The sequence below is a fragment of the Haliaeetus albicilla genome, chromosome 9 (genome assembly GCF_947461875.1).
Source record: "Haliaeetus albicilla chromosome 9, bHalAlb1.1, whole genome shotgun sequence".
Classification (NCBI taxonomy): Eukaryota; Metazoa; Chordata; class Aves; order Accipitriformes; family Accipitridae; genus Haliaeetus; species Haliaeetus albicilla.
This window is the reverse complement of record NC_091491.1, coordinates 24631465-24645991: the sequence shown is the minus strand read 5'-3', so window position 1 is coordinate 24645991 and position 14527 is coordinate 24631465. Positions and strand designations below refer to the sequence as shown.

Here is a 14527-nt window from a genome sequence, read left to right as displayed (position 1 = left end):
GAAACGTTTTTAAATTACAAAATGTCATCTTAAAAAATCAGGGGGAAGGTTCTCTCAGTCACAGAACCCAGGCTACAAAACTTCAACAGAAAACACAAAGTATTGACAAATTAAGCACTGGAAGATCAGTATCATTTGCAAGGTTGTACAGGTCCTTTTCTCTACACTGTCCCCGCCCCCCCCTTCTGTCCTGTCCTGTCCTGTCCCCTCCTCCCACCATGGAATTCCTCTGTAAGGACTGGATTTTATATCCCAATGGGAGTAAAGCTTCTGTCTGGAAACAGGAAGAATATACTGACTTTTAAGCAGATTTTTTTTTAGAGCTTTATGGAGAGTGTGATGGGTCCCTCTCCCATTTGTGGATATGCCGCAAACGGAGATCTCTGAAGGGGCGTCTTTGAAGTAAGCATCTTCCATCCCAAACTGTGAAAGGTACTTACAGAAAAATTTCTGTATGGTCTTCAGAGAAATCTTATCCTAAGCATTTAGTTGAGGATGGCACTCATGGCATTAGATGCAACCAGGCATGACTTGCAAATATTAACTTATTAAAGCAATTCATTCATTTCCTCCAACAAATGATGCGATTAAAAATGTGCCTAGGGAATGTTATAAATACACATCTATGACTTGACTTTTCTTCCCAGGAATCTCTGGCTAATCCCTAGTGAATAACCCAGCTCCAAGCTGAAACCATCAAATGAAAATGAACAGCCAAGTATTTTAAACTATTGCTTTTTATTATAATTACACCGGAGCACAAATAAATAAGCACTAAATTATTGTAAAATATTGTCAATGCACTAAAGAAAGCAGAATCGATCTTCAAACAACGTCTTATTACTTCAGAAGTATCAAAGTACATTTAATTACATCTTACCTAAAAAAATCAAGTACAAAAATCAAAAGAAAATTAATATGTATTTATACTGTGTATATAGAAACGGCTAATAATATATGATTACAGTTAGCCTCTAGCTACTCCTTACTCCTACACAATCTCAGGCACATACCTGACAATTTCTAATGAAATATGAAAAAAAGCAACATGACATTCAATTTCAAGATATTGGTAAATGTATTACATTGGAATGAACACAGAATGATTTAATTTTATTTAAAAACCCTGTCATTTAAAAACATAGTGCCATTGTCCACTTAAAAATAAACAACCCAAACCAAAAAACCCCATACCATTTTATACCATTTGCTTTAATTTGTCAAAAGGAGCAATAAAGTAGACATACATTGGCTAGTATACGTAAACACATTTTTAGTGCAAGAATAACAAGACCTGTGACTTTACTGTGCTTTCTTGAAATCACAGTGCACTTTACACAAATTGCTACACTATAATGTTTAACTTCAGGAGTTTAAAGCAAAATAAGTGCATACCAAACAATTTCATATATACAGTCCTCACAAGTGTGTGTATATATGTGATCTGTATGTATATACAGATTGCATATTTGTACAGACTATAGCTTTAATGACCGTGTGTAACTAAGCACTGTCATTCACCCTGTGACACAGAAACTGCTGAGACAATAGGTGATGCAGAAAATGTTTAACAGCATTTTGATGGCATGCTCTCGGCAGTACGATGCACTTTTTACTTGAGCGATGGGGTGGGCCAGCAGTCACGGGACAGGATGGCGGCATATGTCTTGCTCTGGCTCTGTCCATGACCTTTGGAAACTACTCCACCTGAGCCTCACTTCCCTCCTCTGTAAAATGATTCTCGCAAGCGTGAGGTTTAGTTCGCATTTCTAAAGTGCTTTGAAGGTAAGTGCTAAGTTATATTTTACTTTTTCATGTACTGTCGCACGTTAAAACAAGAAGCCATTGTTTCCATGGGATACAATGGAGGTCTGGAAGCACGTGGGCAGTTTTTTAGGAAGGACAACATAAAGAGTGTTGAGCAATAAAAGCAAAACAAGGAGTGGTTTCATGGTTGGATAAGCATACAAGCAAGTCTGCTTAGGACAAGAATGGTTCAATTCCCTGATCATTATTCCTATTACATATCAATATGAAAAGGACACAATATGAACAACCACTATTAAACATGTAACTGTTTACATTAACGTTTGCCTTCCCTCAAAGGGCCTGGCACTGCAGCGCCCATGCGTACCCGCCATGGGTCTGGACTGCAAAATAGACGTTTCGGTAGCAGGCTTTTTAAAGTAATTGCTCCAGGAAGAAATCAGTGCAGAGGAGTATCAAGACTGCCTGAATGCCGGCTTTTGTTTTGTCACCAGAGACTTGGTGCAGGTAGGGGAAAGGGCTGAGCAAAGTATTTCACACATGGTTATGAAAAACTCTTCTCTTGCCACATAACAAGGAAGACAAAGCATAAACACTTTCTGAATAATGAACCTGTTATCTCAACAGATTTCTCATGACCAACAAGTCGTCTTCTTTCCAGCAGATTCTGGAACTTTGCGAGATCTCTGGAGTTTTTCTTCTGCCATTTTCTTTCTTTAAAAAAAAGAGAATAAGCAGAATATACAATTGGTGTCTTTTGCATGTAACATGTATTCAGAGCTTCCTTCACAGCCTCTGGGTTTTTTCATGTCTTCTGTCATTTGGGCTGTGAGGGGCTCTTTAAATCCGCATTTCAATTGCGTACCCATTCTAGCCACTGTATATTCATAACACACACCAATATTTAATGTATGTGGGTATATATGTATGCACACATCTATGAGTATATATAGATACATGCATATATACATATATATGTGTGTACACATATGCATATATACATACACAATAATGCTAATATACATACACACATATAAACACACACTTCATCTTTTACAGAAATCTCAGTTTGGACATCAAAATATACATTAGTTAATTAGTTATAAAATATTTAAAAACTTTTTTCCAGAGGCTGAAAAGAAACTACTACTGATAAAGCATTACTCAAACTCAAACTTTAGCAATATAGATTACAAAAACCTTCTAAAATTTTTTATTTTTGGTTTTTTTTGATCAGCAATTACAGCTGTGGCAATGCTGCCAATATAATTTCAAAGAAAAGCCAATATAAGAAGAAGTTTCAAACAACACACCTTTTCTTCTCGGCAAATATAATATTAAAATGATTGTTTTAAAGAGGGACTTTTGTGCTACCAAACGTCAGACGCATAGATAGAAATTTAAATATACAAAATATATGCCATAGATCTTTTTTCTCCTACTCCACAGTAGGACAAGTTTCCCTCGTTCTCAACAGATCCTTTTGGAAGATATTTCACCGCATGGATTTCACCCTTATAATCAGTATAAGCCATCTCTTTCTCCCGTTAAAACCAGGAGGTCATAATTCTTTGGTCATGACATAATATTCTGTTAAAATGGGCGTAATATAATACAGGATTGCAAGCCAATTACAGAAGCAGCCAGGAAGAAGAAATGGCGTACCCGGGAGAAGGTGTTACGTGGGCCTCTGCTTCAAAACCGCATGAAATCAAGAGGGATTTCCCTACTGGCTTTCAAGGGGTCTGAATTCCAGCCTTTATAAATAACACAAGGAAATCTGACACAGTGTAAAGTAAGGATGTGTTGCTGGATTTAAAAATAATAAACATGTAAACAGATTTTGTCGCTTTTATTTTCTGGACCAAAGAAAAATGTGGACAGGAACTGTGGCTGCAGTGCCACTGCCTTAACCTGCTAAGCGACTGGGTCTCTCCATCATGGGCTGCACAATGCCTAGTCACAGTGAACCATGGTCTCTGCTAGTCAACTGAATATAATGAAGGAAGAGTTTCTGTTTCACGCTTTTCTGCAGAAAATTTAGTTTCTTGGCCAAATAATTTTAGTAACTGATTCATATAAAACCAAGAGCAATTTCTCTGATTAACTTTATGGGAAAACCGATGCAGAACAATTCATATTTTAAATGCAACTTGGGCATCTGCATTAAGCACTTTTATTTGCATTGCTTGCAGTTTTGCTGTTTCCCACCAAAACTCTCTCCTTTGTCCAGCCCTCCCCCCTCAAAGCTAAGGACATCTAACGAGTACAACTCTACGTAACTTCTGCAGCCCTAGCACCAAGTTGATTCATACATTGTCCTGTTCAACAAAACATACAACCACATGCTTTTGTACAGAGGCCAAATCTAGGCAGGTAAGAGAAACAAAAAGGTAGTGGCAGGGGGGGAAACATTAGAATACCACATAGAAAATAGGTAATAAAACAGTATAACAGTAACATTATATAGTAAAATTCTTCATAAAGTTTTGACTTTATATATATATATTTAAACAGTGTATTAGTTTGGGTGTTTTCAATATATTGGCGAAATATTTACATTTTGATATCTTCTGGATCCAAAAAAATCCTGGATAAATATGTATGCCTTAATCCAGTCGGAAACTTAAATCTCTCTCTTGATTGACAGGTGAGCACTGTATCGTTGTGGTTTTTTCCTAGGAAGTTCACCACCTGCAGGTAAGTCTTAGGTTAGAGCCTTTGCCTTATTAAAAAAGCAGGCTACCTGTGCTCGGTGCCACACAGTAGAGAGGGCATCCTCCACACGCCTGTCAAATTGCAGTGTCCCAGAAAACAGTTTGTTGTTTGGAATAAGGAGGAGGGCTGTATTTCTTGGTCCCGGTATTCTTTTTCCAACTCGGCAAAATAGGCATGCTGTCCTGTTTGCAGAGTCCTTTTTCTGATTTCTGTCGAGCTTTTATTTCTTTGCAGAGGCAACGTTTTTTCTCAATCATATCCAGCATTGTATGGTCCCCTTGCAACCACTGCATACACGTCACCTATTGGGGGAGGAAAGAAAGAAAAGAAGGAAACAGGAAAGAAGAAAAAAAGCGTACAAATAACTATTTGGTCACAGATTGAATATGTTGTTTCTTTGCAAGGTTAACATTACACTTATTTGAAACACTCTAATTTTTTTGATGAACAAAAGATCTCTATGCCAACAACAGAAGCAAAGTCAGCCTTTACTTCTAACTACTACTTTAAGAAAAAAAAGGGTAATAAAAGGTCCCCTTTTTAACTTCTGCCGAACACTGAAAGCTAATAAAGATAAATGTTTTTGGCAAACTAGCACTGGTTGGATTTTAAATGAGGGAATAGATCTTAAAAAGACACATGGGTCTTAACAGTGTCCCTAAGTTGTGGAAATAAAAAATTCTGTACACTGAAACCCATGTTGTATATTGCTTTCCAAATCCAATCTGTCACATTAAAAGCATGGTGTTAACACTTCTGAGTATCAAGCTAAATATAACTCTGTGTTTAATTTTTTAAAAATGATTTAATGAACTCCATGAGAATTATATGGATTAACCTACCCTATTCTGTGATGATATTTTGTTAACTGAAAAGCACCAAGAGTTTAGAAACCCCATATTTTCGTGCATGTAGAATGTTTGAAAACATGATCCTGATCCAAAAAAGGAGGTTAGCATATGTTCAGTTGTAACTACATGTCACAGCCTCTCTGAAGCCTGAGAATGTGGCTTCATTTAAGTTCAGTGGGATGCTTGCATGATTGAAAATGTGTGTGTCTTCAAAGGATTTTGATTGGAACTGAAATCACTAATACTAAACTATTCTGAAAGGGCTCATTGTATTTGGATGACACACTGTATACCTGCAAATCAGAAAACTTCCTCTCAACACTTACTTTGCAAATTTGAAGTGATGTCTTGAAGTCTCCCAACATTTGTTTTCCACATTAGTCATAAATTAAGGATTTGTGTGTAAGTAAACGCACGCCATACATTTGCAGGGGCTGTCCAAGTACATCTCTGATCTTGTCATGAAAATGCACATGTACAGTAATACTTTGGCAGCATTTCATGATTCAGGAAGGAAATGTATGTTTATTATTAAGAGTATTTGAGTACATTTAATAATGCATATGCCTTTCGTTCACAAATCTTAGAATGCCAAGCGTGAGCATACACCAGGTTCCTAGAACTGGGGACTGGTCTTCTTAAAAGCCAGTATAGAAACATCCATTGATCTCGGTAGTTTTTGTCATCAGCTTGAAGCGTATTTAGCATTTATTGATAAATAGATAGAGAAAATGTTCAAATTCATAGCAGGCAACAAAGCAAAAGGAATAAACGTGAGCAAGCCTACCAAAAAAAGTAATAACAAATGATGTACTCAAACAGAAAAATAAACAGAATACAGAAATGTAGGTATTTTTTCAAATATCTTTGTAAAAAAAAGTTTTTAAGGTGTGACACAGGATAAAAGAATTTCAGATGGAATTACCTTTCTTTATACTGAAACAAACCCACGCTTACCTTACACATGAGATAATACTTTGAGTAGAACAAATTTAAACCACGATATGAATTTTGTTCTTGAATATTCTTTGAATTTAGAATTACACAGGTAATGTATCTGCAGCATGTCCTCCTGAACGGCTGAGCTAGAAGTCTTCTGGAAGCCCACTGTACCTGCTCTTCCTAGTCAAATATTTCTTCATTTCAGGAGTGATCTAACATTTAGTGCGGTGCAGGCAGGTACAAGACATGTCATCTGCCACAGCTGAAAGACCTTCTCTCTTTGGGTGCCCAGGCCTGGCCCAAAACTCACTGACTGAACCAGAGATACTCCTCCCTACCCTCTTTCTCGACTCCACAGGTCTTTGGAAGAGGCTCTACCTCAGGCAGATTTCCTGCCACTCTGCTCATCAGTGATGGGTTAGTACTTACGCAGCAGTGTCTTCATTTTGCCTGGGTCCTCCTACGTGGGGCAGGACAGGGACACAGTCTGCACACAATTCATTACACAAAATATTCGCAACACAGCTGCACATCAGCTTCTGGGCCGGATTTGATGACAATGGTACTTGAGTGTAGGTTTCCTCTTCTAGGCACCAGGGAATACCTTCTCTTTCATAACCCATCATGTAAATAAACAGAGCACGTGCCAATACCAAATCCTTACGGTACGCTGTGTGCTCCAGTCACCATGCATTGCAAGCATCATCCGCAGCACGTACGACAGTAACCGTGACGGTGTTACACCCGCGTCACCCCCACTCTCACCACTGTACTACACACAGTGCCGTTGCCAACACAGTGTCTTCTGGTAGGTAATCTCCTTCACGGGATTCAAGGGGACTGAAGCAGGATTTTGACATGCTAAGCTCTAAAATACCAGTTGCAACTTCCCAAAGATAGAAATGGTGTTGCAGAATGTATCAGTTACACACACACACTCTGACACACCCTGCAGAACAGCCCCTAAAATAAACCCGAGTGTAGGCAGCTCCAAAATCCTTTTTTATACTGGCCACCATATTGTGTTGCAGTTAGTGAATCATTTATTATGAAGAATTTTAGTTTTTCCACTTTCCCAGACACAGATTTTCACGACTACCTGTGATTTTTTTAACGTTATTTTTGTTTGATGGCTAAGTCCTTCACACCAGCATCTTCTTCGATGTACCGTCCACATGGTACATTCCTCTCCTGTAACTGCATTCAGGTAATGCTACGTGCAGCATGACAGTACAGAACTGGTATGTGCAAAGTCACTTGCTAACATAGACTAAGTGAACACATATGATGTTGAAAGGCTTGTGGAAAAAAGCTTAAAAGTGACAACAAATGTTAAAGGGTTTTATTTGATAGTTTTGCCCAGTTTGAGTGTTAATGTGCAAGAAAACAAAAATGTACTGAGCAAGGGTGCATGCGTCTTGAAGTTGCAAGACAGACCTAAGAGGAAATCACCAGTTTGTAGATCAATGAACTACAGATATGACAATAACCGTGTTGCTAATATAAAATCCCAAAGAGCATTAACTAAATTTTCAGTGCGTCCTAGACAAATTACAGGTGCTAAGGCTCACAAAGCCAGCACTCAACCCAGCTGTTTAATCACAGCAGTAACCCTCGATGACTTCAGTAAGGCTACTGAGGTGTTTAAAGCTAATGTGTTTAACACTGCGGACTTAGGCCTAATCCTTCCTGTGATTGAACTGATGACGCTCACGTTTAGTTCCAGTACTAATTTTTTTCATATCCTCCCTCCTTTCTAGCTTCAGCCTGCTCCTCTGGTCATGCATCATGCTGTTAATATCCCTGCTATATCATAACAAGGGATTTGTTCAGTGTGAGAAGCACAAAAAAATAATGAAGTCACAACTAAATTTATGGAAAAATGTAGAGCATTCATAACATACAGCTATACAGATCTCCCATTCCTGAAAGATCACATAGCATGTGAGGAATGGTACATACTGCAGCGTGTCAGTGCTTGGCTGCAGATGTGGATGTAAGCAGACAGGCACAAAATGCATCAGCACTGGAGGTAACAACCAACGAGACACAGCACAGAAGAAGCAAAGCTGATTTTGACTGGAGTCTTGGCTCAAAGCCTACTCCTAATGAAAAGTGAAGAAAGAACCAGCAGCTAATGTTAGGATTGTAAGGAGGGATCTCCTGGAGAATCCAGGATGTGTATTAGGTACTATGTCACATAATCTCTTTTGAATTATGAAATTTACTGATTGTAAATAAATTTTTATTTTGATGGAATTTTTACTCATTAAATTATCTGGGGGTCTAAGACACAATTTTTTTTTCAAAATCAGACAGAGCAAGAGAGTGAAGGAAAACACCAGCAAAGGCCCAGAAGTTTGGACATTCACCTAGGAGACGTTGGAGGTAGGCTCAAATCCTTGCTCCTAAGCAGGCAGTAAAAGCTGCATGATAACCTGGTGTGTAGGAACCATACAGGAATGCCGAGTGGTTGGATAAATTCTCTCACCTGAACATGACTGAGTGCAAGGGTAAATGAGGATGCCTCAGGAGTTCCCGGTAAACACACTAACCCTTTGATTATTCTCTAATTTTTTTCAAAAATCTTCTTTAAAGCAAATGCTTGTTCCAAACTTGAACATCAACAACAAAAAGTAAGAAACTTCTTCCACTATACAAAACTGAATTCTTCTACACAGTTTTAATCACCAGCTTTCTTGAAGGCCTTAGGAGAAACCAGTCTATGTTGCCACCTTACTTTTACTATCTGCCCTTATTTTTCTGACATTTTTATTCCCAAAACATTGGAAGTGAATTTTATTAAATCCTGCTACATAGTCTCAGGTTTTATGTTGGCAGTGCCATGGAACAAGAAATAGTATTATAAACCCATCTTTCAACTAAGAAAAAACAACTTTACACATCCTCAAAACAGAACAAAGTGTTTTGTCTAAGAAAATCTTTCTAAGTAAAAAAAGATCACTTCTGGTGGGTGTTTTAATGCATTCTGAACATCTGAGAAACAAACTAGAAAAACTAGTTCCCTTCTCTGCAAAGTGCAACGGGTCTATTTTTGTGTGTAGGTGCCTCCATTAGCAGTGGCCCTGTCTTCATTTCTTCTTACCTCATAGGACTGAAATTTTGAATTATTCCAGAAAGATAAGTAGCTGTCCTGATGGTTTACAAATATATGTCTTGCTTAAATTAGAGTGCTCTGAGCTAGATCACAGAACTGTCTTGGAGTAGAGGTTTGATGGGCAGAACAACTACAGTTCAGTTGCTCTGAGAGGACAGAACCTGGAGCCAGAGGTCAGTACATGCTGTAGCTCTCTGCCACATCAAAATTTACTGAGAAAAGCTCATAATCCCAGGGAAAACTCAAAACAGGCTTTGGGGAACAGACAATGATTCACGCTGCCAGGAACTCCCTGGTGTCACAGCAGACTATTTCTGTTTTCTGTTGCCCTGGCACAGGCTCTGCCCCAGCCCTGGGCACCCGCACTGCTGCCCACAGAACGATGCCAGTGCAGCTCCAGCCCGCGCTGTGTGTGGCAGCCTGCACCAGCAGATTCACAGAAGTGCTCCAAATATGGGTGTTTAAAGCAAGAAAAGGAATTGTAAATGAACATAGTTCTTTCCCTGTTCTTAACGAAGCAGGATAGTTTGGTTTGGCAAAGACAGTAATAGTTACAGATGGAAAAAGATAGAAGAAAATATCCTCCAGTAATACAATTAAGCATCTACTGATGGATACAACTTTGCATACCTGCTAGCTGTGGTCACCAGGTGTAGCAAACATCTTGTATCTTTTCTGTCGGTGACTATTCACAATATGAGATAAGACTTTCTGGCCCTTCAGGAGCTGGACTTTTAGCATAAGGAGCACCAGGTGAAATGCACAAGCAGGTCTGTGTAAGTTACTGAACACATGTATGCTACTGAAAAATGTATGGCAATACCTGTAAGTTCTATACAAACCAAACAATCCCATGTAGCATAGCCTTTCCAAACAAAAAACTTGAGGGGTGTGAAAAGAAAAATCTGGGAGCAAGACTGAAAATACAGAGTGAAAAATCCTCAGCACCAGGCCTGGGACTCTCTTTCTTAGGTATGATAAATTTTACTTGCTCATGTGTGAGAGGTAAACAGCTACATAAATACATAGATAATGCTGTCTCTTGGTAAAGACGTATGCGCTACGTAAGTCCCACTCATATCCTCTTGTCTCAAACTGAGCCCCATGTAACTTTCATCGCCAGCCCTGGGCACTGGGCAGGCAGGCACCCTGCGCTCCTGCCTGTGCCGGGATGAGAAGAAGAGCAAGTGCTGGAAGTGATTCTGCTCCTTCAAAGTCAGGCCACAGGGGTGAAGCATACGTAGGATAAAGTCATGCTAATTCCCGGTGCCAAGAGGCATTTCAGGAAACCTATCATTGAAAGGTGCACTATAATTTTTCACACAAGTGCCTGTGAAAATATGTGCTGCTAAAAATTCCATGGGGGAGAAGAAATATTTGAAATATTGTAGGCAGCTCTATAACTAGACACAAAGTTAGAAAATGCAGCCAATTTTCATTCATTTTTGAGGAAGCTTTTCTGACATTTGAATTGATCACCTGGTATTTCATGCTCTGGACACTTCTGTGAGTGGTTTTTTGGCGGTTTTTTGTTTGGGTTTTTTTGTGCTGTATGAACTTTTAATGACTTACTTAAAAAAAAATTTCCACTTTAGTTTACACAAGGGCTTTAGAAAACACCATATCCTATTCAGCTGTTTCTCCTCATGACGTCTTGGCTGGTAAGTTCTTGGTTTGCCTATTTTTAATGCTGCTAGTTTGTCTGAGGTGAAATCGGAAGCTCTGGGCAATAAAAGACCCGCACAATGATGCTTCTATAATTTTTTCCTAGTACTATGGGTTCCCGCTTACTGTGCTGAAATTGCAGAGATCATGGGGCTGAGGAAGATGCTGTTCTCTTCTGGCCCTTGTGAGTGTCCACCTCTCCTGCTGAATGGCAGAGGGGCTGACTCTTCATTTACAGGAATGATGGATGGGTAAAACCACATCACATGTATGTGATCATGGAAGTCATGTACAAATACCCTTTTCTTTGTGACAACTACATTTCACAGATAAAATGAAAGTCCAACAGCTGATGCGAGGCTATAACAAAGCGATCTGGAGCCAATGCAAAATACAATGAAATAAAAAAGATCAGCAATGTTTGGAGGAGATTATTAGAAATGTCTCCTGGATCTGTAAACAAAGCAGTCTCTAACGGTGCAATCTGTGTGCAGTGCTACGTACGCATCATTCAGCAGAGCCAAGCATGCTGATTTGTTTTGGCAGGCTACAGTAAGTGAAGAAGAAAGGCTTTCTGAAAGCCACTTACCATCCTCTGGGAGAAAAAGGTACTCCCTCCCACTTGCCTGTTCTCAGACAGGAGTTTCCAAACTCTCTTTCCCACTGAAACTCTTGACGGCACTTTCTCTGGTGCAGATGGGTCCCAGCCATCTGGACGGGTAATGTATTTCCACTTGGGAGGGTGTGAAATCCCGCTCCTAGAAGGCAGTCGTGTCCCACGGGTGCAAGTGGTGGAGGGCTATGTTAAGTAGCAACAGTTACTTCACAATCTGCTATCTGATACTCTTAGCTTGATGTGGAGGTCCTCTTAGCACATATTTGCAAAAGGGGAGTTGTCCAAGGCAGGAGTTCAGCCAGAATCAGGTTTCAGAAAAATCTGAGCAGCAAGATCCTCACCCATATGAAGCCAACAGGAATGTACCGTCTAACTTCATGGGTCCAAGAATTTGACTACAGTTTGTTCAAACAAATAGTAAAAAAAACCTCAAATGATTTAAAAAGCCTTCGGAAGAGCACTTAGAAAATTAAGATGGACAAGATTTCTTTTGCTAACCATTAGCTATAACCATTGCACTGCAGTTGAATGTTGTTACTTCCAATGGCTGCAAAAGTCGGTAAGCGAGGGTAGAAGTACAGGCTAAATCTGCAGTCATTTCCTTCTCTCCGACAGAGGTACTCTGGATTAATATTGACATGAAAGACAGTGTAATTTGGCCCAGTATAGTTAGCCATTCATATAACACTGTACTGCTAACCCATTCTCCTGTAACTGTTAAATTCAAACCAACAACTGATTATTAATACAAAGGTGATTAAAAGTATGTTCAGGAACACGCAGGATGTGCAAAGTGAGCTGTGAAAGCAGACACTCTCCATGCAATTTGTAGTTCATGGCAACGCTCCCCAGGGACACTGGACAACATAACTGCAAATTCTTCTCTAGAAGTGTCTGAAGTGTTTTCTAGAAGGTGTCCTATGATGCCAGCAACCACATTAGAATGATCCTGTGCATTCACGTACTCGCACCACAAGCAGAAGCACACGCAAGGCGCTAAACGCTACACAAACTACCCTTTCCGGCCTTTCACAAATTCTTCTTTTTAAGGGACACAAATAACATCTCTATTTTCCCTCTAAACACTTGGGAAAGAATTCCCCCAGCACACTAGTCTTCATTTTGAGAAAATAGTTGGCTGGGTAATCTTACCCTGTGTGTTTAACATTAAAATAATCCACTGACACCTGCTATTTCAACTTATGAAACTGTATGTGCATCACATTTTAGGGCTATTGTAACATTTGGATTGCTGTGTTTAATGTTTTGATTTACATTATTCTTAATTTCTAAACTTCTGGAAATATGTTTTCTTATAAATGATACTACTACAGAAAAAAATGAAAATAAGAGTCCCTGTAAAAACTGTTCTACCAGTTAATGTAATTATACGATGCAGTATTGTAAGAAACCCTGGACACCTTTTTTCAAACACAGGACTTGCTAAAAGACTTATTATATTGTCTTGTGCTCTATGGCCTGACCAATCCACCACTTAAAAACAACTGACAAGAATCTTTGGAACTCCAGGAATTCCTGAGGATTCAAGATTATGAGCAATTAATACTTATCCTAAAATTAAATTAGCAAATGGTTAGTAAACCTTCAGCACCTCTGATTCCAGACCTTCAGTTTCATGATTCATTGCTTCCAATTACTAAATGTCACAGTTACTTTATACCGAACCAGCCCTGCACATACTCCCATGCCTCGAGTTTTCCGGTAACCCTTGGATTATTGCTGAGGCTATCAATAAAGTAAACTTTAAATGATAAATTCACCATCCTGCTTTCCATTTTTATACTGACAATCAGTCTAGCTATAGATCTTCCTGACCTTGCATTATTACCTTATTGGGAAACATGTATTCTTCTCATCTAAGCTTTTTTATTTTTAACACAAATCAACTGTCTGAAATATACCGCTTGATCTACTGTTAGTTAGCACATCCTGTAAATGCTAGTACATTTAAAATAAAAGCCTGTAAAGTAAGTCATATTAGAGATTATTTTGTGATAAAGTTGTCTCATGCATCTCATTTGTGCAGTGGATCATCACAAAGTGCATTCCTATTGAGATCATTCATGAAAAATCAAAGCTTAATCTATGCCTTCGCTAAGCAATAAATGCAGAACTCAAGCAACCCACCATGATACATCCTGTCATTCACTGTAAAATAGAAAGGAGAATTCAGTATCATATTAGGTCAATCGCAGGAGGGACAAAGGACAGAATACTTGGCTAGCGTTCAGTCACACAGGGATCTCCTGCTAACTGCATTTTGCAGTACAGCACCTGCAGGGTAACACTCTAATGTCCTAGATTTCCTTGAGACGTTACTAACCCTGTTGCCCCACCTCTTCCTCTTGCTGGAGGTTGCTGCTCCATTGCACGTGTGCCTGAACTGCTCATGAACCAGCCTTAAAACAGCAGGACAGTTTGAAGCAGTGACCTCGATGACCACTACAGCTGGCCCTGCCTATGACCGAGTAACCGTGTCCACAGTACAACACATCTGTAATTAGTGTTTCTTACTCTAAATCATGGTAGTTTTGAAAAACTGCCAGATTCTAAATCTCATAGTGAGGTGAACAGCCCGTCCCCCTTTGTATTAAGACGTGGCATGGAGCAGTGAGAGCTGCTGGTGGGCAAGATCCTCTCCTCCTCCAGATCCAAGCCCTGCAAAAGCTCTCATGTACAAGGGAGGTGAAGGCAGGCAGCGGGGTGCGTCCTCTAGGTATTGCTTCTGGTCACCCACCAGAGGCCAAGAAGGACCCAGAAACTGAGTATGGAAGAAGGAAAATGAGTGGAAACAAGACCAAGACTTTGGAAGAACTAAGGAGTGCGAGA

At 39.4% G+C, this 14527-nt stretch overlaps 1 protein-coding gene across 5 annotated transcripts in view; it reads right to left on the bottom strand.

Annotated features, from left to right (window-relative positions):
- Positions 1–719: 719 nt before the first annotated feature.
- The window catches only part of NYAP2 (neuronal tyrosine-phosphorylated phosphoinositide-3-kinase adaptor 2), a 149166-nt gene continuing 135358 nt past the window's right edge, over positions 720–14527 (bottom strand). For 4 of the 5 annotated variants that reach the window (XR_011326153.1, XR_011326154.1, XR_011326156.1 and 1 more), the window contains 2 exons: positions 4328–4787; positions 720–2481 (listed from right to left, as the gene is read on the bottom strand). Coding sequence is in view for 1 of the 5 variants with exons in the window: in XM_069792135.1 (XP_069648236.1) it covers positions 4560–4787 (228 nt within the window). In the remaining 4 variants the exon portion in view is untranslated. The remainder of the gene's footprint in view (positions 2482–4327; positions 4788–14527) is intronic. The other variant, XM_069792135.1, reaches the window with a different exon arrangement.